The following is a 27,437-nucleotide window of genomic DNA, read 5'->3' as shown; positions in this document are numbered from 1 at the left end:
TCATCAGATCTTAGACCTAAGCGATAACATCCCTTTCAAGGAAGATGAGGAAGGAACTATTTAAAAAATACAAGCTCCAGTGCAACATAATTTGTCCTTTACAGTCGTATTGGAAAGCAGTTCACAAGAAACTGCTGACTTAGTCACCACACACCGTAAAAATCAGCTTGAAGGAAGGTAGTGAATTTTACTGCCTGAACTGTTGGCCTCATCACATCAAGAACGGTGTTCAGCACTTCAGATTTAAAGCCAGTCGGCCTGTTATAGTTATCAACAACAAATGAAGTAGGTAGTGTTAGCATCGTTATCTCCACCCTACAGGAGAGGAATGAGAAGTAGAGTAGAAAGATGATTTGCCCTGTGGTTACAGTCAACACCAAGGCTCTTTTCACTATGCAACACTGGTTAGGGGTAACCATCCCCATGTTTTTTTCCTCCTGTGTTCCTTACTGGATAAGGTTTTCAATTAAGATTTAGCTAGGACGTAACCATTAAGCCAACATTCTAGTCTTAGTAAAACTAGGTCTTTCCCAGCAGTAAGTCAATCAAAAGCAAGTGATTACACGTGCCACACGTCAAGGCAGGGAATATGGTGGCATACTCCTTTCAAGTTACTTAGACAACACATATTTTCAAACAAGCTTTCCAGTGCAGACAAGAAATAATGGAATAAATTCATTTGTTTATTTTTTAGAAAAATAAGATTGACTTGGACACCAAAGGTTTCGATTTTATGTATACAATTCATAAATTTAAATGCAATTGTTTACCTGTGTTTGCAATTTTGAAGATGACGGTAACAATACTCTGTTATATTCTAATCATACTGCATAATATACAAATATATAGCTACATACACAGAAGTAGAAAATGACAGTGAAGCTAGTCTGATCTGTAAGTCCACACATTAAATAAGATGTTTCTAAGTTTTTTTCTGAGAAGTTATTAGTATTGCACATTTCCTTTCCCTATCTGAAATGACTTTAGTCTAGAAATCCTTGTATTTCTTAGGGTATGTGACATACAGATCGTAACTTAATACAAAACTCCCCACAGGTTTTCTGATGAGAATACAGCACTTATTTACACAAGTTTAAAGAGTAAAACATTGGCCAGGCAATTGGCAGTTAAGTAGTGGAAAAACTATTAAGGTAATAATAGCAAGTCAATATTAGTTATAGAATTAAAAAATTTGTTCTATTATGTAGGTTTACTCCCAATGCACAAAACACATTGAGGAAAAATAACAAAACTTTTAAAATCATAAACAGAAATGATTCCTGAATTATTCCCTGATACACCTTGTTATATGACATTTTCACTCTTATATTAAGACAGGTAAATCTTCTGAAGTTAGACAACCAGCAGCACTGAAGCAAAGTTAACAATAAGAGCAGAAACCCACTGCTTTGTATACAGTACTTGTCCCAAGAGTCTTCAAATAGTTTGATGGGGTAATAACCCAATGCCCTAAACTCATGTGATCTATCCATTGTGATTTATAAAATGAATGTAAGTCAACAGTCTAATAGGCCAAATATGCACATCCTGAGGAGTGTTTAACAAATATGCTATAGTCCAGATGAGGCTTTCAACAATGAGCCTATTTAGAAGAGGGAAGCCATTTTACACAATAGTAAAAAAGAGAAACAGATGCTTTCCTAACATATCACTCCCTCTCAAACAAATAAAAATCCTATGTCAATGAAGAACAACTACCAAATTTTCGAAGCAAAATTTAATACAGTTCAGGTAAAGTTGTACACTAGAAGTTATTTCTAGTTTTTGTGTTTTTAATGGGCATCAGAAAACCAATTTTAAAAATAGGAAAGTTAAAAAATTTTACCAACATAGTTTGTTTTCTTGCATTCTTTACATCAGCCTTCTGAAATAAGATGGTAAAGGAATTTAATGATGAATGGATGAATGGATGAATGGAAAGCACTTACTATCTTGCCAAGCACTCTGGTGAAAGGCTCAGTTTATATTTTAATGTGGGGAACACCAGGTATCGGGGAGTGGTGGCCTGGGATGGCAGTTAAAGTCAGGGAAATCCCAAAGAGAGTCAATGGAACGAGAGAGCAGCTCAGTAATACACCTTAGGTATCCTAATGGTAGTGTTTTGATCATAGTCCTCTGACAAAGGGGTGCAAATCAGAGGTGGAGTGGGGGAGGGTGAGCACCTGCATGGAGTGAGAAAACATGGTCCCTGGGAGAGTGGGGCCCAGCAGCTAAGCGGCTCCATGGCATGGCCTCTGGTGGTTGGTCAAGTGCTGGGGACAAAAGAGCAGCCGCAGTAGTAGCATAAGGTGGAGTGAAGTTGACTAAACTCAGGACCAAATCATATGCCCCAGATTAAGGGCATAACTAAGTACATTCATGCTTAATGATACAAATGCAATTACTGTTACTTGGCACTTCATAAATGGGCATTCAAAATTAACATAAAGATCACATTTCACTGAGCTAGGACACGACCTGAAGGCAGCAGGCATGGCAGCCCATCACACACTCTGTACCCGGGACAGCACAGATGCCGGTGCCCTCAGGTGGCCTGATGGGCAGGAAGTGCGTCTGCAGCAGTTCTCCCTTCCTGCTCCAGCCTGCCCGCATTCAGACAGGCCCCGGTCTCTGCCTTTGTATCCGGGCCCTCTACCCGTGGCACAACAGCTGCTTCTGGACCCTTGCTCCCCTCGGCCGCCATTTCTAGAGTGACACCATTCCCAGGGGGCTTCTGGGCCTCCTCGGAAAGGGCTGCTTGTCTTCTTCCTTCTTCTTCTTGCTGCTGCAGCAGCTTCTCCACCTCGATCTCCAGCTCCAGATTCTCCTCGTCAGCTTCCACTTCCAGCTGCTGCATGAGCGCCTCCAGCTTGCGGGCCTTGCGCAGCTCGTTCTGCTGGATGATGGTGCACAGGTGCTCTGTGAGGTGCTCTTTGATCTCGGTCTTCCGCTGCAGGTCCAGCTTTGCAGCCACATACTCAGCTTCTGCCTTGTCAAACCGTTTCCTGCAAGCACATGGACAAAGATGAGCTTATGCATTCTCTAGAGGGAGATACTGAAATACCAACACGATCAATTCAAAATGAGATGAGAATGGCCAGCCACAGATTAGTGCTATTTTGCCTAGGAGTGAGTGGAAAAAAAAACCAAATGGCAGACAAATGGGTCTATGAGCTGCTGAAAGTACCAGGATTAACAGATTAATATTGGAAACTTCCTGTACCTCCCCCTTCCTTCCACCTCCTGTTGGTGTTGCTACAGCATTTCTCTGTTCTCACTGCTCTCTGTGAAGATGTTTTCAGGGTTCCTGAAAGTAGGCACGGGTGTGTGTGTGTGTGTGTGTGTGTGTGTGTGAGGGGGGGGGGGGTTGTTTGTGAAGGGCAATAAAAAGAGCAGAAGATGTCTGTGTCTGGATTAGAGAGGGTTTTAGTAAGGGCCAGAGGCCACAGAAAACAGGGAGAGGTACAAGTGAGGAGACAGGAGAGATAGAAAGATACGGGAAAGAAGAAGTATAAATAAGACCAGCCTGGTAAAATATCTGAGAGGCCAATACTTTTTTTAAACAATCCCCCCAAAATCAATATGCAGGGCTAGTATACTATCATACTATTTATTACCTTGTCTTTCTCCTCAAAAGAGATAAAACATTAAAAAAAATCTTATCTCACTTGTTCTCCTAATAACTTTCCCATGACATAAGTATAAGCACTATCACAAATAGCCATACAGAAATTAGTAATATTTTGCAAAGAAGACTTATGTATTAGGGGAGATTGTCTCCTTCTCTACTTGCCCCCTTTCACTGTGGTCTGTCCAAAAGTTGGAACGATGCTATTTCTTACAGTGTTAATGTTAAGCATGCATGACATTCTTTTTATATGTAGCTTTAACAAGAAAGGCTTACAGCACAATTTAGAATGATTTTTTCTGGTAACAGAGCAACTAATTACATCTAAAAATATATCAATATTTTAAAAGGCAGCAGAGCATAGAGTATAAAGTTCCAGTCCCAGAATCAAGAAACCCTGGATTCAACTCCCACTTTTGAGATGTATGGACTGTGTGATCTTGGACAAGTCATTTAATCTTTTAGTGACCCCAAGCAACTGTCTAGGACTATAAGCTGCAGGACAGCTGCACTAGGAATTTCTTCCATCCATGAAATCATAGGTCCAGTTCAAATAATAAGTACATTGAAATATTCATAGAAAGGCTATCATTTACACAAAAAATTAGAAAACTTATTAGCTTCAAAGTACAAAATGATAAGGTTTAGAGTTACTCCAGGAATCAATATTGACCTCCTCGGTGATCTTTTTTTTTTTTTTTTTTGGTGAGGCAATTGGGGTTAAGTGACTTGCTTAGGGGTCACACAGATAGTAAGTGTTAAGTGTCTGAATCCAGATTTGAACTCAGGTCCTCCTGAATCCAGGGCCGGTGCTCTATCCACTTCGACACCTAGCTGCCCCCTCAGTGATCTTTTAAGAGAGATTTCTCACAACTAATACTTCTACTTATGACCTCAACCCATCATCTCCCTCTTCTCTCTATAAGTTTGCCCTGACAAACATCCACTCTCTCTAATTTTCAATCCCTTCCAATCTGCTGGCTCTTTCCCTTCTGCTTACAAACATGCAAAAAGCTCCTCTATGCTTTAAAAAAAAACTGAACAATCTTCACTGACACAGCTACACTTTCAAACTGTCATTCTATTTTTCTCTTATCCTTTTCTTTCTTTTTCTTTTTTTGTGAGACAATTGGGGTTAAGTGACTTGTCCAGGGTCACATAACTAGTAGGTGTCAAGTGTCTGAGGCCGGATTTGAACTCAGGTCTTCCTGAATCCAGGGCCAGTGCTCTATTCACTGTGACACCTAGCTGCCCCCTCTTATCCTTTTTGCAGCCAACTTCCTAGAAAAAAGCTATTAGCACTGACTGAATCTACTTCTGCCCTTCTCACTTCTCAACCCCTTGAAATGTGGGTTCTGCCTAAAAGCTCAGCTGCAGTTACTCCCTCTGAGGTTACCAAGGGCCTCTCATTGCCCAATATGACGGTCTCTTCTCAGCTAAAGCATCTGCCCTTTCCTCCTCCTGGATAAGGACACTGATAATTCCTGTTTATAAGGCATGGTAAGATTTGCCAAGTGCTTCACACACGTGTCTCATTTGATACTCCTTTCCTTGGGCTTTTGTGACATCACTCATTTACAGTTCTCTTCCTCCCTCCCTGGCTGTCCCTTCCAGACTCACTTGTTAGATGATGTGTCCTCCCTCCTCTCTCTTTACACACTTTCTGGGTGATTCCTCATGGGGTTCAACTATCACCTTCAAGTAGATGACTTGTAACCCTATAGCAAAGTCTTTATCAACAAGTGTCTACTGGATATTTCTAACCAGACGGCCTGCAGGCATCCACAACTCAGCATATTTAAGACTCATCTTTTCTTCCCAAATCTGTTCTCCTTCTTGGTTTCCCCATTTTTGCTGAAGACATGACCATCATTCCAGTGACTCATTTTGCAAGCCCAGAGACATCTGGACCTAACTCTCCCCTCCCTCTTTAACAGTGGTCAGTTCTACCACTGCAACATCTCTTGCATCTGTGTCCTTTCCTCCATTCACAAAACCCCAGTTCAGGCCCCCATCACCTTGTCTATACAACTGGAATCATCTCCTAATTAGTCTTTCTGCCTTTGGTATCTCCTCTCTTCAGTCCATTCCCTACACAGTTACTAAATTGATATTCCTAAAGCACAGGTGTGACCATATCACTCTCATGCCCCAAAAGTTTCAATGGCTTCCTCTTGCCTCTGGGATACAATATAAACTTCTGTTTGGAGCCTAACATTCCTTGTAAATTGGTTCCAACTTATCTTTCCTAGCTTACTGTATACTCCTCTTCTTCACATGCTCTACATTATAGTCAAACTGGTCTCTTTGTAGCTCCTCACACATAATATTCCTTCTCCCACCTCCAAGCCTTTGAATTGGCTGTCTCCCATCTCCATGTATGGAATCCAAGTACTCCCTCTTTATCTCCTCCTCGTAGAATACATATCATCCTATAAGAGTTAGCTCTACAGGAGGCCTAATCTGATCCTTTCCACCCAAAGACATTTCTTTATAATTTATTTATCTGTGTTCCTATTGTTTTCCCCATTATAGTTGTATGCTCCTTGAGTGTATTTTTTGTCTTTGTATCCTTTTTTTTTTTTTAGTGAGGCAATTGGGGTTAAGTGACTTGCCCAGGGTCGCACAGCTAGTAAGTGTTAAGTGTCTGAGGCCAGATTTGAACTCAGGTACTCCTGACTCCAGGGCCAGTGCTCTATCCACTGTGCCACCTAGCTGCCCCCACTGTCTTTGTATTCTTGGTGCCTAGCACATAGTAGGTGCTTAATAAATGCTTGATGAGTTGAATCTTAATCATTTAGTAAGTTAATTAACAAATTCAACTCATAACATCTAATGGCATGTAGTAAACAAAAAAAAAGTCCCAGGGAGAACCACAAGACTCTTTCTTAAACACTAAACAGTGAAATGAAAACCACAACCAAGTATTTCCGCTTTATTAAATTGTTATATAAACATTCTGATGCTGTGGTTTACCCTGGACTAATGAGGCATTCTGATTGATTTCTAGTGTTACAGAGAATGATGCACAACTGAATCATTTACACAAAACTCCCTTGTGACAAGAGACAAACCAGAATGATGAAAGCAAGGCTGAAACGAATGGAAGACCCCCAAAATTGGATTGAATTTTCTACTCTTTTATCTATTTGCAAAGTCCATGTAATTCTTTACATGTGTTATGTTCATTTTATAATTATGCCACAATATTTTCTTTCTTTAAAAGACAAAACAAAAAAACCCCCAATGACTGAAACCAAGGAAAACGTGATAATATCAAAACAGTTTGTGTAGTATAGATTGGGAAGAAAAGAATAAAGCTGTTCTGGGAGGAAATGTTTCGATTTTAAATTTCCAAGATAGTAACACAAATATTTAAAGGAAAAATGCCTATTTTTTAAAAACAAGAGTGCCCTTTTATTCTTCACCCCCTCCCCCAAAAGGGGGTGGTGGTGGTGGTGGTGCACAGGTAGGTGGGACAGTGGATAGAGTACTCCATCCTGCAGTCAAAAGGACGAGTTCAAATCCAGCCTCAGACACTTACTAGCTATGTGACCCTGGGCAAGTCACTTAACCCTGATTGCTTCCCCCCCTTCCCCCCCAAAAAAACAACACAGAGGCCAGCTCCATTAATAAAAATGTCTTTTCAATGCTTTTTTTCTTTCAAAAAATATAGTTTCCCCCCAACAGTTAGTGCTTACCGAGCATAGGAATAGTCCAAGCTTGCCTGATCAATTCGATTCCGTAAGATTCCAATGTCAGCTGATACCATGTCATCTAGAGCCTGTAACTCCTTCTGGATCCGCTGTAGTTTCATGGTTTCTGCCTGAGTCCTTTTAGATCTAGGAAATGGGAAACAGAAAGTTAATTCTGGATGATGTACTCACAATGACATAGTAAAGCACATCTGTACTATGCTTTCAGATTGATGAGGTTAGTAGAACAAACCCCTGTGATCTCTGAGTCACAGAAGAGGAAGCAAAAGTTCATATTGGGAAAGGGACCTGAGGCAGGTGGGACAGGTAGTAAGTGCAGTAAGTGGAATGAGAGCCCACATTTGGACACAGCTCTCCAGGCTACAAATGCATCAGGGGCTTTTCCACTAGATTTCTTTTTTTTCCCCTGTCATTATACAACCCAGATTTAAATCACATGCCTCAGAGCAAACTGTAATGGCATACCCATACAAGTGCATTCCTTTTTCAGAAAGCCTTCATGAGAAACTCCTAATGTCCAATGGATCAATTCTACATTTCTATTCTTAGAGTCAAGATAATCTTTAAAAAAAAGTTATGGGGGCGGGAGGCGGCTAGGTGGTGCAGTGGATAAAGCACCGGCCCTGGATTCAGGAGTGCCACTACTAGCTGTGTGACCCTGGGCAAGTCACTTAACCCCCACTGCCCCACCAAAAAAAAAAAAAAAAAGATTACATATGTACAGTCAGGTTAAACATATTTCCAATTAGTCATGTTGTGAAAAAAGAATCAGAACGAAAGGGAAAAACCACAAAAAAGAAAAACAAAACAAAACAAAACAAAAAAACCCCAACAAATAAAATGAAAATAGTATGCTTCAATCTGCATTCAGACTCCATAGTTCTTTTTCTGGATGTGGAGAGCATTTTCCATCATGAGTCTTTTGGAATTCTTTTGAATCACTGAATTGCTGAGAAGAGCTAATTCTACCACAAGTGATCATTACAAGATGTTGCTGTTACTGTGTACAATGTTCTCCTGGTTCTGCTCACTTTACTCAGCATCAGTTCAAGTAAGTCTTTCCAGGTTTTTCTGAAATCTGCCTGCTCATCATTTCTTATAGCACAATAATATTCCATTACATTCCTTTACCATGTGTTCAGCTATTCCCTATTTGGTGTGCATCTCCTTAATTTCCAATTCTTTGCCACCACAAAAAGAGCAGCTATATTTTTGTACATGTGGGTCCTTTTCCCTTTTTTATGATTTCTTTGGGATACAGACCTAGCACTGGTATTGCTGAGTCAAAGGTTTGTACAGTTTCATAGCCCTTTGGGCATAGTTCCAATTTATTCTCCAGAATGGTTGGGTCAGTTCACAACTCCACCAACAATGCATTCGTGTTCCATCTTTCCCCTCATCTTCAGCATTTACCATTTTCCTTTTTTTGTCGTATTAGCCAATCTGATAGGTGTGAGGTGGTACCTCAGAGTTGTTTTAATTTGTATTTCTCTATTAATTTAGAATAATTTTTCATATAACTATAAATTGCTTTAATTTTTTCACCTGAAAACTGCCTGTTCATATCCTTTGACCAAATCTCAATTGGGGAATGGTCAATGTATTCTTATAAATTTGATTCAATTCTCTCTATATTTGAGAAATGAAGTCTTTATCAGAAACACTAGCTATAAAACTTGTTCCCCAGCTTTCTGCTTTCTTTCTAATCTTGGCTGCATTGGTTTTGTTTGTGCAAAATCTTTTTAATTTGATGTAATAAAAATTATCCATTTTATATTTCACAATGATCTCTCTCTTGTTTTGGTCATAAATTCTTCCCCTCTCCATAGATCTGACAGGTAAACTATTCCTTCCTCTCCTAAATTGCCTCTGGTATCACGGTTTATGTCTAAATCATGTACCCCTTTTGATCTTTTTTTGATATTTGGTGTATGATGTTGGCCTATGACCAGTTTCTGCCATATTATTTGAGTCAAGATGATCTTAATTTTCAACCTAAATTCTCCTTCCTGTTCACAACTCAATTTTCTCTTATCCTTACCAATTACTGAAACTCATATTCTCTATTTATGTAATTCAACACTACTTTAAAATACACACTTACACATAATAGTTTCTATCTCATTTCACTTTTTACATAGACATTCTTCTTAAGAGAGCTATACATAAGTTGACCATCACACATTGCTTTAAAGACCCACAAGCTGTCTGTCATCTTTGGTGTCCAATTGATGAAGTTTCACAAATCTGCCTCCAAGTATTCTCCCCGACTACTGCCCTAACCATGTATTCTCTAATTATCAATAATAATGGATTATTACAGTTGGTAAAGTGTTTTAACTTTTTATCATGTGAGTCACACAAGAAGTATTTTCTCTTTTGGGCAGACAAAGAAACAATCTCAGTAACTGGTGCGCAGTCACATGCCCATGTGTCAGAGACAAGATTTGAACCTAGTAATTCCTTCCTCCAAATCTACTACTCTCATCACTATATCACACTGCCTCTCATAAAATATCTATCACCAAAACCTTGTTTATGTTTTTATAAGACATGAAATATCAATGGCTCCAAAGAATTAAAAATGAGTACCTGTGGTGTTTAAAATTATATGTAGTTGCCTTATTTCTGTCCCAAGTTTGGGGGAAATTATCAGAGGTTTCTAATATATTGCTACTTATAAATTAAAAGCTTTACCTCCAGTTTGGGGGCATTAAGCATTTATTAAAGTATATTAGATATTAGTAAAGAGAGATAGCACATGGCTCAAAAAGTTAGGAAGGCCTAGGTAGGATGGAGGAGAGAGAAAAAGACACCACCACCTAAGAGCCTCAGGCCAAAAAAGGAAGTCCCTCTGCCTCTGGGAGCGGAAGCTTCCTGTGTTACAGACCAGAGGCAGTCCCTACACACCACTCCAAGCTCATTGGCCAGCAAAACCCAAATGTATTGGTTCACTGGACTTGAGGGCAGTCCATGAGCAGAATGTGCTGAACTCAGAGTTCAGAGAACACCCCCCAGGGCCAGGCCTTCAGGCAGGTGTGGTTCCAACCAAGCTAACTCCAAGCGAGTCAATCAACAAAGTCAATCCAATCAATCTTAGTATAACCCTCTGGAGGGGTGGGGGTGAGGGGAGGCCCTCTGGGCATCCCCAAATCCATTACCCTCTGACATACCTAAACTTAAGAGGGGAATGGAGAAGCACATGGTGTTGTGAACAGGTTACAGCGCATAACAAAAAAGGCCAGTATTGTCCTGAGGCAGGAGTGAAGCTAACTGGCCCACAGCCCATTGTGTTTTCCTGGCATCCTAGCAAGGTGAGGATACTCCTCTGTGATAAACATACAGGAGGACAAGAATTCAAAGGGTTAACTGGCACAGAGGTATTATGATTTGTATCTCCAGAGGGAACACCCAAATTGAGGAGTTTATAGATGCATTTGAGCATCTGGATTCTTAACATTGATAGGCCATACTTTTTGGCATTCACACATTCACGTTTTATCTCATCTACATGTCTCCTTTTCGATGATGTTTTTTAACTTTAGTCATTAGATCCTTGAGAACAAAGACTATGTTTATGATTTTTGGATGAGCGTCCCACACATCTGGGTATCTGTGTAAATATATTTTTATTTTTTTATAATGATCGACTGGAGTAAAGAGGAAAATACACAGACAAAAAAGACTATTTCTTTTCCTGGGATATAATAAAGGAAGTATGTACCTTTTATGTTCTCTAAAAAGATAAAGATTTTCCACTGGCTGATCAAAAATCAGTTCTTTATGGAGGCTCAGATTTCCTATAACCTCAACCTCACACAGCGAGAATTCTAAAGTAAGAAAGAGTCTGAATTCTGTAAAAAAAGGACTTTGTACCTTATCCTAATTGCCCTTACTCACATCTTAATTCAAATACAGATCTTAACAAACTTAGCTAGCTGGTCAACTAGCTCACAGACTAGAAGCAGCAAAACAGAAAGAGTGGTGAGCGTGCAAGATGCATATGTAACAGGTATAACAAAACACACAGACACTGATGGAAGACACACAAAAAACTAAAAAGCCAACTGCATTTTGCACATGCTCTAATAATGGGTATCATCAGGGTGATCCTAAGTCATCATGAAAAATTTTAATTATGATTAGTATCCTTGGAACTGTATAATACTTTTCATAGTTAAATGACTTAGCATGAACTAAATCACGAACATCAAAGCAACGCACTGAACTTGCTTTTAACTCTTTACATTTAAATTAAACTAATTTCCACAGAAAATAGAGTTTTTATCATTTCTACGTTTTCATCACAACTCTGCTTGTCCACCTTTATTCGTGTTCCTTCTCTGCTGTCAGTTAAAGGATATTCTCTCTTTCTGGTTCAATTTTTTTCACTTGCATTGTTTCACAAAGTCCTTTTGGTTTCTTTATACTACTCATTCTTTGTCTTAACTGCATCATGGTATGTCATTACATTGATGAATCGTCAGTCTTTTAACCATTCCCCTTCTACAGGACATTTATGTTGCTTCCATTTTTTTAGAATTACAAAAATGCCGCTATATACATTTCTCAGTAGCAAATTCTTTTTCAGTTTTTTTCCCATAATTCTTTTAGGATATGTTGCCTGCCTTCCTCCCCCCAACCCCCACCCAAGAAACTACTGTGTCAAAGGGTATGATTCATTAACTTTTATTGAATCCTGTCAGATTACTCTCCAAAGATACTATAATTGTTCAATTTCACTGAAATACATTATGTTTCTCTACAACCCATCAGCAGTGTTTTTATGTTTCTTAATTATTTTTTTCCAGTTTTATGGATGTGATACCTAAAAGTTTTCATTATCTTTGATGATGTAATGCATTTTTTAAATATTTCTAACAACTGATAAAATAAAGTTTTAGTATTAGAAAGCTTTAGTCTGGAGAACTATGGTCTTACTGTTTGTAAAGTGCATCTGACAAAGCTGCTCACTTCTGAGTTTCACAACAGATGACATTTCATGCAAATGGACATCAAGTGCACAAAGCCATTACTCTTAGTCCTAATCTTCTTCCTTGGTTCTGGTCATCACAGGTCCAGGTTCATCTCTACCTGGTAAGCTCTCAAGGCAGAAATCTGGTAGTAGTGTTAGTTTTGGCACAGACCTAACATTTCATTAGTGTGGGGAACTCCTTGGGTAGAAACTTCTCCACCAATGAAATTGGCTACTGCATAAAAGTAATTTGCTGTTCAGTCGTTCAGTCATGTTTGACTCTTCAGAATCCCCATGGCCACATGTAGTATGCCAGGCCCTTCTATCCTCCGCTCTGTCCCAAAGTCTGTCCAAACTCATGCTCACTGCCTCCGTGACATTCTCTATCCATTTCATCCTCTGCTGTCCCCTTCTCCTGTTGACTTCAATCTCTCCTAACATCAGGGTCTTTTCCAGCGTAAGTCCCACGTAAAGTGTCCATTATGTGGCCAGAGCATTTAAGCTTCAGCTTCAGTATGTGGCCTTCCAATGAATAGTCTGAATTAATTTCTTTAAGAGCTAGCCTTTATAAAGTGCTTTAAGATCTGGAAGGTGTGTTAAAACATTATCTCACTAGTGCCTGACAACTAAATCCTAGGGAGTTGGGTAGAGAACAAAGAGGTTAAATGATGTGGTCATTATCATAGCTAGCAAGTGAGACTATATCAGAGATAGAACTCTTTCCAGGATGAAAAATTTCCTCTGGAGATTTTGGTTATCATAAAATAGAAATATTAATAACACTGCTGGTCCCTAAAGTGACAGTTATTAAGAAAATACAATAAAACAGGCAAGAAACCCACTGGAAGGGCCTGTGTGGTTACAGATATCATTCCTTAGTACATTTCTTACCTTTCTGCAATAGCTTTGGCCAAAAGTGCTTTTTTCCGTTTATTTTTCTCTTCCATTAGTCGTTGCTCTTCCTGGAGGACTTCCCAATGAGATTTTTCCTGCCTGGTCAGTAACCAAGAATAAGATTGGGTTTACATAAATGAGTCCCATCTCCCCAATTCCCTTTCCCTCCTCCAAAAGTAATGAATCGGTCGTGTAAATGTCCTGTTAAGAGTCCCCATTAAGAGGTTTTAAGGACACATTTGTAGCTAATTATCTTATTCTGATAGTAATAAAGAGGCTGATCAGAAGTAATGGTTTAAATAAACTGGGCCATTGAATCCCTTATATGTGTGAGATCTAGGAACAAGCAACTGATGCCAGTGTATGGTGGATCATTTGTAATGGTACTACTAGATGGCATTAGATTACCGGTACAAAAGGAATCCAATTAAATTACTTGGAAGATGCTTCTCACTATGCTTTTTCAGCTGTTATCTATGGCCCTGATCTCACAGAAAGTTTTGGTCATCTTAACAGTCACTGAGCAATGATTGGTCAGTGAACATTCAGAACAAGAAATGTGATCCTAAAAAGCCAGGGTGGCTACATCTAGACTCAGTCCTGCCAGACCTGCCTCTTCTCCTTCCTGACTGGCTTGCTTAACTGGTAGATAGGGAGAATGCTACATAGGTTACCTATATCTTATCAGAGCTTCTGATAGAGTTATGATGTTATTCTCCTGGAGAAGACAGAGAGGTGTGGACCAGACAATAACACAACCAGATGAAATCTGACTGAATGCTTGGACTGTTACTGATTTAGCATCAAGGTGGCAGGAGGTCTCCAGTGGAGTACCTCAGTGATCTGACCTTCTCAGCTTAACATTTTAATCAATCACTTGGATAAAGACATAGTACAGTCATCAAATCTGCAGATAACCCAAAACTAGAAGGGCTAGTTAAGACCCTAAATCCAAAAATATCCTGACAGTTTAGAGCACTGACTAAATTTAGTAAGATGAAATTCAAGAGAGTAGCATAAAGTCTTTCACTTGGGTATAAAAATGAACCTCTCAAATACAAGACGAGGGAAGCTTGGTTGGACAGCAATCCGAAAAAGCCCTAGGAGTTATAGTGGGCTGGAAACTCAATGAGTCAGCAATAAGATGTGGCAACCCACAAAGCTAAGGTCATCTTAGGCTGCAGTGAAAAGCATAACATTTGAAAATAAATAGGTTCCAAATATTGAAGGATGCTGTAGAGAACGTACAAAAGCGGGTAGCCAGGATGGTGAAGGAGCTTGAGCCCATGCCAAGTATTTAAAGGTTTATCATGCTGGGGAGGGAGTACACTTGTCCTATTTAGTCTTCAAGTCTAGAAGCAGGAGCCACAGGGAGATGCAGAAAAAAAAAAAAAAAAAAAAAGGCAAAACTAGGCTCCAAATGAGAACTATCTCAAGGAGAGAAGTTCCCTCTCTTCAGACACCGATCAAATATGGGTTAAACTAGTTAGTTGCTAAAATCCCTTCCAACTCCTAAATTCCATGATTCTTCAAATTTACCCACTTTCAAATATATTTCTACAAAATAAAATTCATCCAGCTAAGTACCAAATGCTGGATGAAATAAGAAGGAAAGAACCTATAGTAAAGGCAAACCTGAACAACTTTCAAAGTGATGCTTTCCTCTCCAACCCTACAACCATGATGTGGTTAGGTCTAGATAAAGATAATTTCTCACTAAGAGCCAGACTTCCTGCTTCCATTCCAAGTCCCAGTGTTCCACAAGTGGACTTCAACACTGATACCATGGTTTCCTCATCTACTTATTATTATTACTCTGACCATACCATCTCTATCCTCAGAGACACTGCCAGAGGGTAATTAAATTTATATTCATAAAGCACTTAATATGTACAAAATGTTGGGGACATAAAGATTAAAAAATGAAATATGCTCTCAACGAGCTTATCTTCTATTATGGGGATAAAACATGCAAACAGGTAAGTCTAGGCAAGGTAAACTGAGGAAGAGGAAATCATTACAAAAAGAGAGGGGTAGGGAGAGAATGACATCCGGAAAACTTCAAGGAGAAGGTGGTACCTGAGCCAAGCCTTCAAGGAATATCAAGATTCTTTATAAAATGAAGTAGTGCATGAAGGAAAGGATGACAACTGAAACAAATCTGGGGAGGCAGGAGATGGCATTTCAAATTCAGGGAACAACCAGAAGTCTAGTTTTGCTGGGAAAGAGTTACTGTGTAAAGGGGAGCAACATAAGAGAAGGTCAGAAAGGCTTGTATCCAGATGCAGAGAACCTTAAACCCAGGGCCAAGGCTTTTGCATGAGCTTGGATGTGAGACAAAGATCCTGAAGATGTTTGAGCAGGGCAATGACATAAGTACTCAGATCTGTGCCTTAGCAAGGCTATTTTGGCACCTGTAGTAAATCCAACTGGAGAAAGGAAAGACTAAAAAAAACAAGCAGATCCATTGAGAGACAATTCCAATAGTCCAGGGGAATGAGGATGAAACCCTAACCTAGAGTGGTGGTCACATGACAAAGAAGACTGTTACTTACATTGGCAGGCATAACCACATCTGGTTATCTTTACTTAACTACATTTATGACAAAGAATGGTTCTATTCTGGGGTAGATAATTATGCCCATAAAAGACTTATACAAAACAAAAGGACATTAATAGAATTTATTTTTAAAATAACAATTCAAGCTATTAAAAAATGGATTGGGCTACCTTGGAATGCAGCAAATTCCCTGTGCCTGGCTAGCTCTATGGCGAAGCTCCAGGATGGCCACTTGTTGAGGGCATCATCATGCTTCATCTAGCAGTTAGATTCGATGAGTTCCAAGGTTCCCTCAAATTCTTAAGTGTATTATAATCAGCTTTTAGAAGACAAGAAACATTTAACTCACTTGGTTTCATATTCAGTAGGACCTGCAGGGGGGTACTTAGTAAAGTATTTTTACATAATTAGGAACAAGTCTCAGGAAGAGATTTGATGAATGCAATAATCTGGAAAGATATCCTGAGAGAATGAGACAGAAAAACAAATGGCATCCCATCTCCCCAGGGAGTCATAAATTAAAGAGATAAGAAAGAAAAGTAGTGAATGTAAAATAAAGAATTAGAGTTCAGATGATCAGACGCCTTACTTATGTCAAAGAATAGGAAATTCTATAGGTCTTTGGCATTTATACTAAATTAGCTTCTTTCAGAGACTGTATTATGAGATATGGTGAAAACAGCACACCTGAAATGTATCCCCAGTGTCTGTCCACCTCTTCCCTGTGCTTTACCCTTTTCTACTGCCCACAGCACTCTTCCTCAGACCAGGCAGGCCCATTCTGAAAGCTGAAGGGTGAGTGGTTTTACACAGGTCAGAGGGCTGACATTCAAATTGCTTAGTGGGAGGGCTCTGCAGGTTCTAAGAATAACTTTTCCTTTCCAGTAAATTTCTAGGTCAGAACACATGATAACAGCTAAGACATTAAGCTTAAATTTCCCTAAAATCCAATGATAAAGAAGGAACCAAGAGGGCAAATGGAATCAATTTCATGGGTTATATAGACTTACTAACAATTCCACTTTCTTTTTTTCCAATTTACAGTTTGGTTTTGGAGTCTCATCTTTTTTATCAGCATTATAAGAATTCTCAAGTCCTCCTCTTTTCTGTTGATTTCCAAAGCTTGGATGCTTTTCATTATTGCCAGGGGAGACAAGGAGAGGAGGAGATGGGTGACACTGCTGAGAGTCAGATCTCTGTTTTGGTGCAGAAAGCAACTGTTCTGGAGGTACAGATGCTGCCCCATCCTGAAGTCCAAGCTTTTGGCTTTGTTGTTGAAGGGCCTTTTCACGAAGTAGTTGCTGTCGACTTTTGTTCATAGGGTGACGCCTCTGCCGATCAGCGGGATCAAAGGGATCTATGTATATTATGAGAAAAAAACAACATATTTGAGAGTAGCAGATTATAAATCACTTTCTACTATAATAAAAATAGAAAGTGACTTCAGGAAACCAACTTTTAGATCTCTATTTTTAAATCTTTTATACTGCACATACAGTGGTAAAAATAATTTTCTAGTTCTGTCTTAAACAGTACTCATGCCCACTTTTGGTGTTCAGTTAAAATTCCCCATATAGTCAATTCTGAAATGTAACTGCATGCAGAGTGGCCGTCTATGAACCACACTTCAGAAAGATCTGTCATTTCATTTCTGTGAGTAATCACACCACTAAAGTCAACTACTAACACCCCAGGCTACTTTAGTAGATTATTTCAGGGTCCTTCTGGTCAAAATGACCAGGCAAGCCCTAATAATATCTTCCTAGCTTTATTTGATGGGGATGTCATTGACTGAAAAAGAAAACTTCTCAAGGGATTGTTGACAAGATCATCCAAACAGAATCAAAATACATCTTGATATCTGATATTAAGTGTGACAGTAGAAATGAGGAAAAAAGTAAATTCAATATTTAGAAAAGTACACTAGTAAATATGGTTTGGAATTAAGAACTGAAAGAGACCATGGTTTCTAGGCTTCTCCAAAGAAGCCTGACAGTATAAACATTTTTTTCTTTCTTTCTTTAAAGAGAGTTAGAGGGGAAGCTAGATGGCGCAGTGGATAGAGCACCCACCCTGGAGTCAGGAGTACCTGAGTTCAAATCCGACCTCAGACACTTAACACCTACTAGCTGTGTGACCTTGGGCAAGTCACTTAACCCCAATTGCCTCACCAAAAAAAAATTAAATTAAATAAAAAAAAAATAGAGTTAGAAGGCACAAGTATGAAAACATGAGTATAAAAATCATATCGTTAAAATTAATTTACATATATTTACACAGAACTCACACCTAATACTAGTAGCTTACATTTTACACAATACTTTAAGGTCTGCAAATGACTTTTTATATTATTTCAACACACACAAGTTCCTTGAAACAGGCAAAATTTTAACTAGTCCATATATTCCACTACCATTCCATATATTTGTTCTACCTCATCTAATTAATGTGACTACCATTCCCTTCTACTTTCTATCTCTCTAAACTAAAATCACAGACATTTACTTAAGGCTCATACAGTTCCCCCACAAACTCTATTAAATGCAAAAATTAAAGATATATCTAGTTCCTCTTTCCTCCCCACTTTGACCTTTAACATCTAGACTCAAAGACCTGTGATAGATAAGCTGTTACTGACAATAATTCCTAAACTTTCTCCTCTCCCAAACTTCCCTATTTCCACTGAGGGTACCAGTATCCTTTCACTCACCAAGAATTACCACCCTGGAGCTATGACCAATCAGTTGGCAGGCTTTGCTGATTGTACTGCCACAACTTATCTCCATTCTCTTTTCTCTATTCACAAAGCCATCATCCGAAATCATTTCTCCTCTAGTGACTAATATGAGTGTCCAGAGTGGTCTCCTTGCTTCTTATCTTCTCCTTCACCAGCCTGTATACAACTGCCTATGTGATATTCCTCAAGCAGAGGTCTGCCCATATCACTCCTCTACTCAATAAGGCCTGATAACTCCCAATGACTTCTAAGATAAAACACAAACGCCTGCTTGGCAAGCATTTTTTTATGTTGTGATTTTGTACTTGTGGACTGTGCACAGTCAACTCTCTTCTTAAAGAGAGCCAAGACAACAACATACTGGCATGCCTGCAGCCGAGTCACCTATGTCATGATCTCTTTCCTTTCTTGACTTCAAACCATATTAGCCAGTGTACTTTTAAAAATGGAATCCCCTTTACAATCAATCTGTATCCAGACTACCTTTATGTGAACTCTGTACAATGTAACCACATCATTCCCCTACCCAATACACTCTGGTGGGCTCCCTACAACCTATGGGATGAAATATAAAATCTTGTTCGACAATCAAAGTCCTTCATAACTTAGTCCCCTCCACCTTTTCGCTATTGCCATGCACTCCTCAATCCAGCAACACTGGCCTCCTTGCTATTCCACTAACGAGATACTGTATCTCTCCTCACCAGTCATTTTCTTTGGACTGGAATGCTCTTCCTCCTCAGCAATCCTGGCTTCCCTTCTTAAAGTTCCAACTGAAATTCTACCTTCTACAGGAAGCCTTTCCCAATAGATCCCAATTCTAGTGCCCTTCTTTTGTTAATTATTTCCTATTTATCCCATACATAGCTTATTACTATATATTTGTTTGCTTGTTATCACCTCCATTAGATCATGACCTTCTCAAGAGCATGTTTTCTGCCTTTCCCCGTAACTGCAGGGCACAGTGCCTGGCAAATAGTAGGCCCTTGATGCTTATGGACAGACTGACACTGATATGCTTCATGAGCTCTTAGGTTCCACTTAAACCTGTCTACTTGTTCCTCATCCACAACATTCCACCCTGCAGCCTTTGCACAGATTATCTTCCACATTCCCCAAAGAGAACAAACCCTCTATCTCCAAATATCTCTCCATTCCAGTCCACACTCCATTCAGCCAGCAAACTTATTTTAGGAAGATGTAGGTTTGACCATGACATCCTTATTCAATAAACTCCACTGATTCCCTAAGACCTCCAGAATTAAATATAAAATCCCTTCATAATCTGCCCCCCTCCCTAGTCTTCTTTCAATTCAATTCCACAAACATTTAAACCTCACTTCCTTCCACACATTCTATAATCCAGTTACTCTGGCCTCCTTACAGTGCCTCAAACAGGTCACTCCATCTCCCCACTTTATGGCCCTACCACCGGCTAGCCCCCAGGCGTGGAATGCTCTCTCCTGGCTTCTTTTAAGTCCCAGTTAAAAATCCCATTTTTACAGGAAGCCTTTTCTGCTCCCTTTAATTTTAGTGCCTTTCTTCTAAGATTACTTGCAACTTACGTATTTTATTTGTATTTAGTTAAATATTAATCCTCCATTAGACTGTAAGCACCTCGAGAGCAGGGCCTACATTTTGCCATTCCTTCTACCTCCAGCACTTAGCATAGTACCTGGATGGTAGACGCTTAATAGTCTTACCGACCGACTAACGCTAATCTTCTTCACAGCTCAGCTAAAATGTCACTAGGCACTTCCGATACGTCCCCCTCCATTTGTATTTATTTCACACATACTTTTTACTTATACACATACGTGTTTCCATTTAACAATAAGCTTCTCGGAAGCAGAGAAGGTTTAGCTTTTTCCTTTGTATACTCAGTGCTTCCAGCAAAGCGCTTAAAAAATCGGTCATAACTACAGAGGTATGTACCTGGTACACAGTAAGAGCTTATTAACCCACCGACCCCAACTATCTTGAAATCTCGGCTGAAACGTCACGAGGAATTTTGGTGAAGCGTCCCTCCCCCATTACTTGTGTTTACTTCGCAAATACTTTTTATTTACACTCGTACCTATTTTCATTAGAGAGTAAGCTGTTTGAGGGCAGGATGTTTAGCCTTTGCCTGATATTCTCAGCGCTTCCAGCAAGAGCTTAATAGAAGCGCTATCTGTCCACCTGGTGCACCAAGCCCCCCACCACCCCGACCCCGTGCCTGGCACACAATAAGGGCTTAATAAATGTTCGCGGGCAGGGCTGGATCTCCACCGAAGGGTCGCTCACGGTCCTCCACCGGACCCATTCCCAGCCCCGCCCCCTCTTCCCTCCAGGACCGAAGGGGCTGAGCCACCTCCCGGCTCGTTACCTTTGTTCTGCCGCAACCTCCGCAGCTCCTCCTCGGAGAAGCCGGCCCATCCTTGCGCCATCCGCCCGCGCCTCTCCGGAGCTTCCCAGGGCTCCTGGAGCCTTCAAGGATCCCCGGCTGCCAACGCGACCATCCCAGCACGTCCGGCCCTTCGCCGGCTGGGGCCATGCGATTAGCCAATCAACGCGCCGCATTCAGACATAAGCCCCACCCCACCCCCGATCCCTTCCCGTTCATTCAGGGACAGGTAGGTTTAGGTGGCCGAAGCTGTGCCTGATTGGCCACCTCGAGAGATCTGCGCAGCACACGTTCTCCACGCACCGTGTGCATCTTTACCTTCCTCCAGAGTCTCGTCCTCGCTGTAGTTATTGGTCACAAAATGAACAGCCTCGTGGAGTTTTGGAAGAAGGTTGAGCTTCTTGAAAGGCGTTTTACAGGGTGACCCATGAGGCCCGGGGGGAGGGGGGAAGGGGGGGGGGAGATAAACCGGAAGGGGCGGGACCATAAACTTGCCCTTCAATATTTATTCGTAGGCCCCTCAGGCAGCTTCTTTACCATCCTTGTCTAGGGGACGATGTCACCTGGTTTGCAGATGACGTTCCTACATGCCGTATTTCAAATCAGCAAGACTTTACGCTGGACATCTTTGCCAACAGGCTCCAAAACCTCGTTTAGACTTAGGCCTTTAAAAAAACAACCCAAACTCTGGGACTTTCCTTCTGTCTCTCCGAGGCTCTGCTTGTGCTCTTGCCTCCTTATGTTTCTCCCTCCTCGCTTACTTCCTCTCCCCTGATCTCTTGCTTGTTTGGTCTTCAAAATAGTGGGCTTCGAGTCCTTTGTAGAGAAAGCAGCAGGCACTTCCAAAAGTCAATCATGTAACAAAGCAAGTTAAGCGCTTTGCATACCTTAAATTAAAGCGCTTGATGCGTCAGTTATTGTTAGTTCTGTAGTTATTATTGAGGGCAGACTATCAAGGCCCGGAGCTTGGGACAATAAGATGGAGAAAGGGCGTAGCCCTTTTCCTTGAAAAGTTAGTTGATATTCTCCTGGGGATGTGGCGTGCGGCAAGAAGGCAACAAGCAGATAAATATGTACGAATAAGCCACACGTGGGATAAATAGGACATAATGAACAGGAGTAAGTAGCATGAGTGGGGCATAAGGTCCAATCCAGGGTAGCGTTTGTTGGAAAGACAGAACACCTGGGTTCAAATTCAAATATGTTAATTACCACCTGGGTGAGCCTCTATCTCTGAGCTATTTCCTTGTCTGTGAAATAAGGGGGCAGAAATAAAGGATTTTTAAACTAACGGCTCCAGTCGATGATGCTATCATTGTGATGAGGCAAAGGAGAGGATCAGGAAAAAATATCAAAACTTCGAGGAGGAGGAAAGAATGCTTTGAGTGGGCTGCATGAGGGTGTGGCAGGAACTGATTCTTTAAAAGAGAAGGGGCAGCTAGATGGCGCAGTGGATAGAGCACCAACCTTGGAGTCAGGAGGACCTGAGTTCGGATCCGACCTCAGACACTTAACGCTTACTAGCAGTGTGACCCTAGGCAAGTCACTTAACCCCAATTGCCTCATTAAAAAAAAAAAAGAGGGACTTCGTAGGAGACTGAAGCTATCACAGAAGTTCAAGGTACTAGTCGATCCAACAGAATGTGTGAAGAGGTTTTAGGGTCAACTAAACTGCCTTTATTTTTAATTTATTTTATTTTTTGATGGAGGGAAAACGAGATGTTAAAGTTCTCAAAGTATTTTATTGATCTATCTTAATAGGCTTTAATTCAGGTTAATGAGTAAATTTATGCCATCTTAGATAACTATATCTACAGTGATATGCTCCGTGTTTTTCCAGGTCACTCCAGTTTTGAGAAAAGTCCATTCAAAACCACTGATTAAGGATCTAGTAAGTTCAAGACAGCTAGAGGCTATAAATGTAACCGGGATTCTTGTTCTCTAGTAGTTTGTAGTCTATGGGAGGTGAGATGCCTGCATTAAATAACTAAAAGAGAGTGAGACTTGGAAAGGAGAATTAAAGGAGGTAGATATCTGAGACTTTGCCAAATAAGTTTTGTTTGTGAGAACACCTTGTCCCAATTTTTAATTCAGAGATCATACCATCAAGATGAATAACACTAAACTCTAAGGAATCACATTTTTTATTGCAGTCACTTTAGCTTTTATCAAGTTCATTTGCAGAGGATTTCTCTGAGAGCTGGAATGAAGGAACAATATATAAATGATTTTTCCCCTTACCCCCATGAACCCAACAGAGTTGCTCTTCTAGGCCACATCTGATGAATGAGGGTAAAGCACAGTCCGGAAGTTTTTCTACATTTGTTGCATTTTTTTCTAATGATTTTTTTTTCTGATCATGAGTAAGATCCTTGTCTGCACAAAACCTTCAAGCAGAGGCATATCATAATTCAAATTTAAGATAAAAAAAAAAACCTTAAGCACCTACCAAATGTATGGCACTACACTTGACATTTGGGGATACAAAGTATCTTCAGGAGGGAGAGTGCATTAACTGAAGAGATTTGGAAGGACTTGGAAGAGGAAATAGCACTGAGGTAGTTCCTTGAAACTACCCTTCCCTGAGGAAAGGTGAGGAGAGAATTAATTCCAGGAGAGTCTGTGTTGCTCCTAGTTTTTTGGAACATGACATTATTTGACAAATTAACTCCTTTATAAGGCACGAAGCTATCAAGACACTGATTTGTATTTATTCAAACCTCCCATCACTTAAATATAGATCCTTTTGGAAACAACTTATCTGAGAACCTGGATTATAACATCACACTGTGACTAATGGGAGGCATTGGGAGAAGTTATCCTGGAAAGATTTAGAGATCTAGTTGCTTACTGTATAGCCTGTGTAGTACTATGAAAGGAAGCATCGTGTAGTAAAAAATGTGGTGGACCTGGAGTCAGAAAGACCTAGATTCACAACCTCAATGATTTCTTCATGTAACCTTCATAACATCACTTAACTTCCCTTAGCTTCATTTTGCTTGGCTGTAAAATAGAGATACTTGCAGTATCTACCTTACTGGGTGGTGACAAGGAAAGTGTTTTGCAAATCTTGAAGAGCTATAGAAATGTGTTATTTCCCCAGGCATATTATATCCTTGAGTTAAGTTTCTCAGAAAGAAAGGTATCAACCCAATCCCCTATAATAATGGTTTTACTGAGTTAGGCTTTCTGAAAGAATCAGTATGAGAATTCTGTTGACCCTTGTGAAATACTAGTTAAGGGAACTGCCCATTCCTTGTCCTTCTATGTAGGAATCATCATGATGAACTGCATTATTCAACATTAGGAAAAGTTTTTGGTAAAACTGCTGCATTGTCAGGAAAGGAAATAGCACTTTTCGGGAATTTCACAAAATTTCACCTTTTGTCTTATCTGCTGGAAAACCTAAGAGCCAAAACGAGTAATTAGCTCAACCCAAGTAATTGATGACCACTACAGCTGGGTTTTGCTTTTTTTTCGTTTTCGTTTTTTGTTTTTGGATGGTCTGTTTTATTTCTAGATATTTTTATGTCATGTTAATTTGGAAACTATCTCAGGCCCTCTTGGAAGTAAGTTGGGAATACATTTTAAATAGCAAATTATTAATAATTTAATTAAACAAGTATTTATTAAGTGTCTAGTATGAGTCAGGCACTTCTAGGCTCTCCATATAGACTCAAAAACTAAGTTCCCCACCCTCAAAGAACTTACATTCCATAGACTTGTCAAAAAGGGCTTTTGTTAGCAGATGTGTTTCACATCTGGATGAAATTGGATACACGGAAATCCAAACTTTAAGGGAAAGTGGGACATTGTAAGATTTTCTCCCCCTTTTTACCAGACTATTTAATATCTTTCCTTTAAATAGTCAGTGCATTTAGAGTAGGATTCACATTACAAAATTTTTATCCAAATATCAGTAGCAAAATGTGTGAAGTGAATACACACATGTTTTTATAAGGGAAATGAATGATAGAGATAACTTTCTCTTTTCCCTCTTCCATCAAACACTAAATAGCAAGGGCAGAGTTTTAGCCAAAAAGTTACCCTTACTCTTTGTTTTGGGTTGTTTTTTTTTTCCCTAGTGTGAATAATGAGAATAGGTAAGTTTTTTAAACATTGTTTTCTATAACACCAGAAATGAGGGGGTTTAGAGAATACAAGATTCCACAATGTCTGCTGATCACCTAATTTTTTTTTTAATGTGTAGTAGAGCAAAATAGAACAAAACAAAATTGACTCAGTAGTACTCTTCTTCAACAAGGCATTTCCCTGTGTATGTGCTAAAATTAATACAGAAGGGCAGCTAGGTGGCACAGTGGATAGAGCACTGGCCCTGAAGTCAGGAGGACCTGAGTTCAAATCTGGCCTCAGACACTTAACACTTACTAGCTGTGTGACCCTAGGCAAGTCACTTAACCTCAATTGCCTCACCAAAAAAAAAAATTAATACAGAAATTTCTTATAAAATCTTAAACAAATTTCCTATACTGTTTCTTGATAAGATTAAATCACTAAGAAATTTCCCCACTCCCAAGTATCAATATCAAGTAAATTACATAATAGATACTGAAGGTGCTTAAATATTACATCTTCTATGGAATTATCACAATCCAAGTGGGAGGATTGACTGTAGGTGGAAATATGCTGGTTTTCATCAAGCCCCAGAATATTAAAGAGCTTCTTCAGTGGATTGTGTGTTCCCTTAAAGGAGTTTGCTATATTTTGTCTGCACAGGGAAAATAAGTGGATGAAATAAACATACTATGTACTTTGGGTTTTTGTTTGTTTTTTGAGGTTTTTCCCTTTTTTCTGATTCTTCTTTCACAACATGAATAATGCAAAAATATATTTAATGTGATTGTACATATATAACCTGTATCAGATTGCTTTCTGTCTTGGGGAGAGGGGAGGGAAGGGAGGGAGGGAGAAAAATTTGGAATTAAAAATCTTATGAAAACAAATGTTGAAAACTATCATTACATAGAACTGGAAAACAATAAAATACTTTTATGATTAAAAAAAGAAATTTCTGCCATATGTATACATTGACAGGGTCAATGATTTTTCCAAGTCTGAAATATGACAAATGCAAACTCAGTGGAAGGAAGGAAATGCCAACAATTATGGAGCTATGGGTGAGCATTTCTGCAAAGAGGTATAAGTATAGAAATAAGTTCTTGGGCTCTTTGGGTTGTATAGAAGGGAATCCTACATTGGCAGAGAGCTTGGCTGGATGACCTCCTATGGGTATCTTCCAGGAAAGATCATATGGCTCTGGTAAGAGCCTTAGAAATCCATAATATATCCATATTATAGGAAATGAATGTGTTCTATGATGTGGGAATGGTGATATCAATTAAATCCAGACAGTACACAGCCTTAAGTGTAATTGCTTTATCCATTTTGGTAAAAAACGGAAGTTTTAGCTGAATCATTTGAGAGTTGAATGCGTGCTACTGAATCGGTTTTTGAGGGACCTCCCTTTTGGTGAGGAAACCTCGACGAATGGCTGTGGGCTGCTGCTGCCCGGAGAGCGTGGCCAAGCACGCTGTACTTCCAGGACGCCAACTTAAAACTGAGAGTGGAATGGAAGTTTGCGCTCTGGCTCACTCATTCTGGCTTCTCAGTTTAGCGGTGGCGGCACACGCGTTTGGCTCTGGTTCTTGGCCTGGCAGGCAGTTTTGGGATTCGGTGTTTTATAATGGAATATAGACTAAGCTTAGATCTAAGATTGTTCATTTGTATTTCTACTTTCCTATTTCCCTAATGGGTATCACCTGTTTGTTGTCTAATTAATTCCCAAACAATAAAAGCTAGTCCCTCACTGATTAAAGCTCAGAGGCTTCTTTTTCTTAGTGGTCTGGGAGATATATAAGGGAAAAGTTAAAGGGGGAGTTTAATGCTCTTATATCCAATTTTAAATCCCACACCATAAAGATGATTCTGAAGGCCTCCTGAATAAAAGGGAGAGGTGTATTTGTCAAGTGTAAGTGTGTTATTAAAGTATATAAATATCTTGAGTGTTTTTAAATACTTAATAAAATACTTTCTCTTCAATTGCCTTTCTTTCACAGGTGGAGGTGATCTGCTCATAAACTTGTCACTATAAATAAGCTGGTAACTTTAAGCAAGTGTTGCCCTAGGCTGCCATACTTTATCAAGAGTTTAATCAGGCCCCTTGATTTTTTTTTTCAAATGAGGAATTTTGTGACCTGCTTGCCTAAGGTCACACAGGTAGTGAGCTGTGAGCCAGGGTCAGGTATATGAGGATAAGATAAGATCTCTAAGAAGAAAGGATAGAGAAAGGCAGAGTCAAGGTGCAACATTAAATGGAATGCTTATATTCAAGGAACAGGAGAAGCCTCAGGGAAATGTGATGGATGGATGAAAAAGTATTTAAGCACTTAGCATGTGTCAGGTACCATGCTAAGCACTGGAACCAGAAATACAAAAATTAAAACATTCTGTCCCCCCAAAAGGGGGGGACAGTGCATATGTGTAGAGGTGGACATGGGAAGGCCATGTGGTCAGAAGTTTT

The 27,437-nt window shown here is 39.8% G+C and overlaps 1 protein-coding gene across 4 annotated transcripts; it reads right to left on the bottom strand.

Annotated features, from left to right (window-relative positions):
* Nucleotides 1-662: 662 nt before the first annotated feature.
* GORAB (golgin, RAB6 interacting) lies at nt 663-21,031 on the bottom strand. 4 transcript variants are annotated; one of them, XM_043999687.1, is made up of 5 exons: nt 20,879-21,031; nt 16,784-17,130; nt 13,211-13,317; nt 7,330-7,470; nt 663-3,005 (listed from the first exon to the last, which is right to left on the bottom strand). In XM_043999687.1, exons 1-5 carry the CDS (start codon nt 20,937-20,939, stop codon nt 2,546-2,548), a joined length of 1,116 nt encoding a protein of 371 aa, XP_043855622.1. In that variant the 5' UTR covers nt 20,940-21,031; the 3' UTR covers nt 663-2,545. The 4 variants fall into 4 exon arrangements, with proteins under 4 accessions (XP_043855622.1, XP_043855623.1, XP_043855624.1 ...); XM_043999688.1 differs by having other exon boundaries at nt 13,211-13,312; nt 16,788-17,130; XM_043999689.1 differs by lacking the exon at nt 20,879-21,031 and having other exon boundaries at nt 13,211-13,312; nt 16,784-16,920.
* Nucleotides 21,032-27,437: the final 6,406 nt, after the last annotated feature.

The sequence above is a fragment of the Dromiciops gliroides genome, chromosome 4 (assembly GCF_019393635.1).
Source record: "Dromiciops gliroides isolate mDroGli1 chromosome 4, mDroGli1.pri, whole genome shotgun sequence".
Classification (NCBI taxonomy): Eukaryota; Metazoa; Chordata; class Mammalia; order Microbiotheria; family Microbiotheriidae; genus Dromiciops; species Dromiciops gliroides.
Note: the sequence above shows the minus strand (reverse complement) of the source record. Positions and strands in the feature narration are given on the sequence as shown.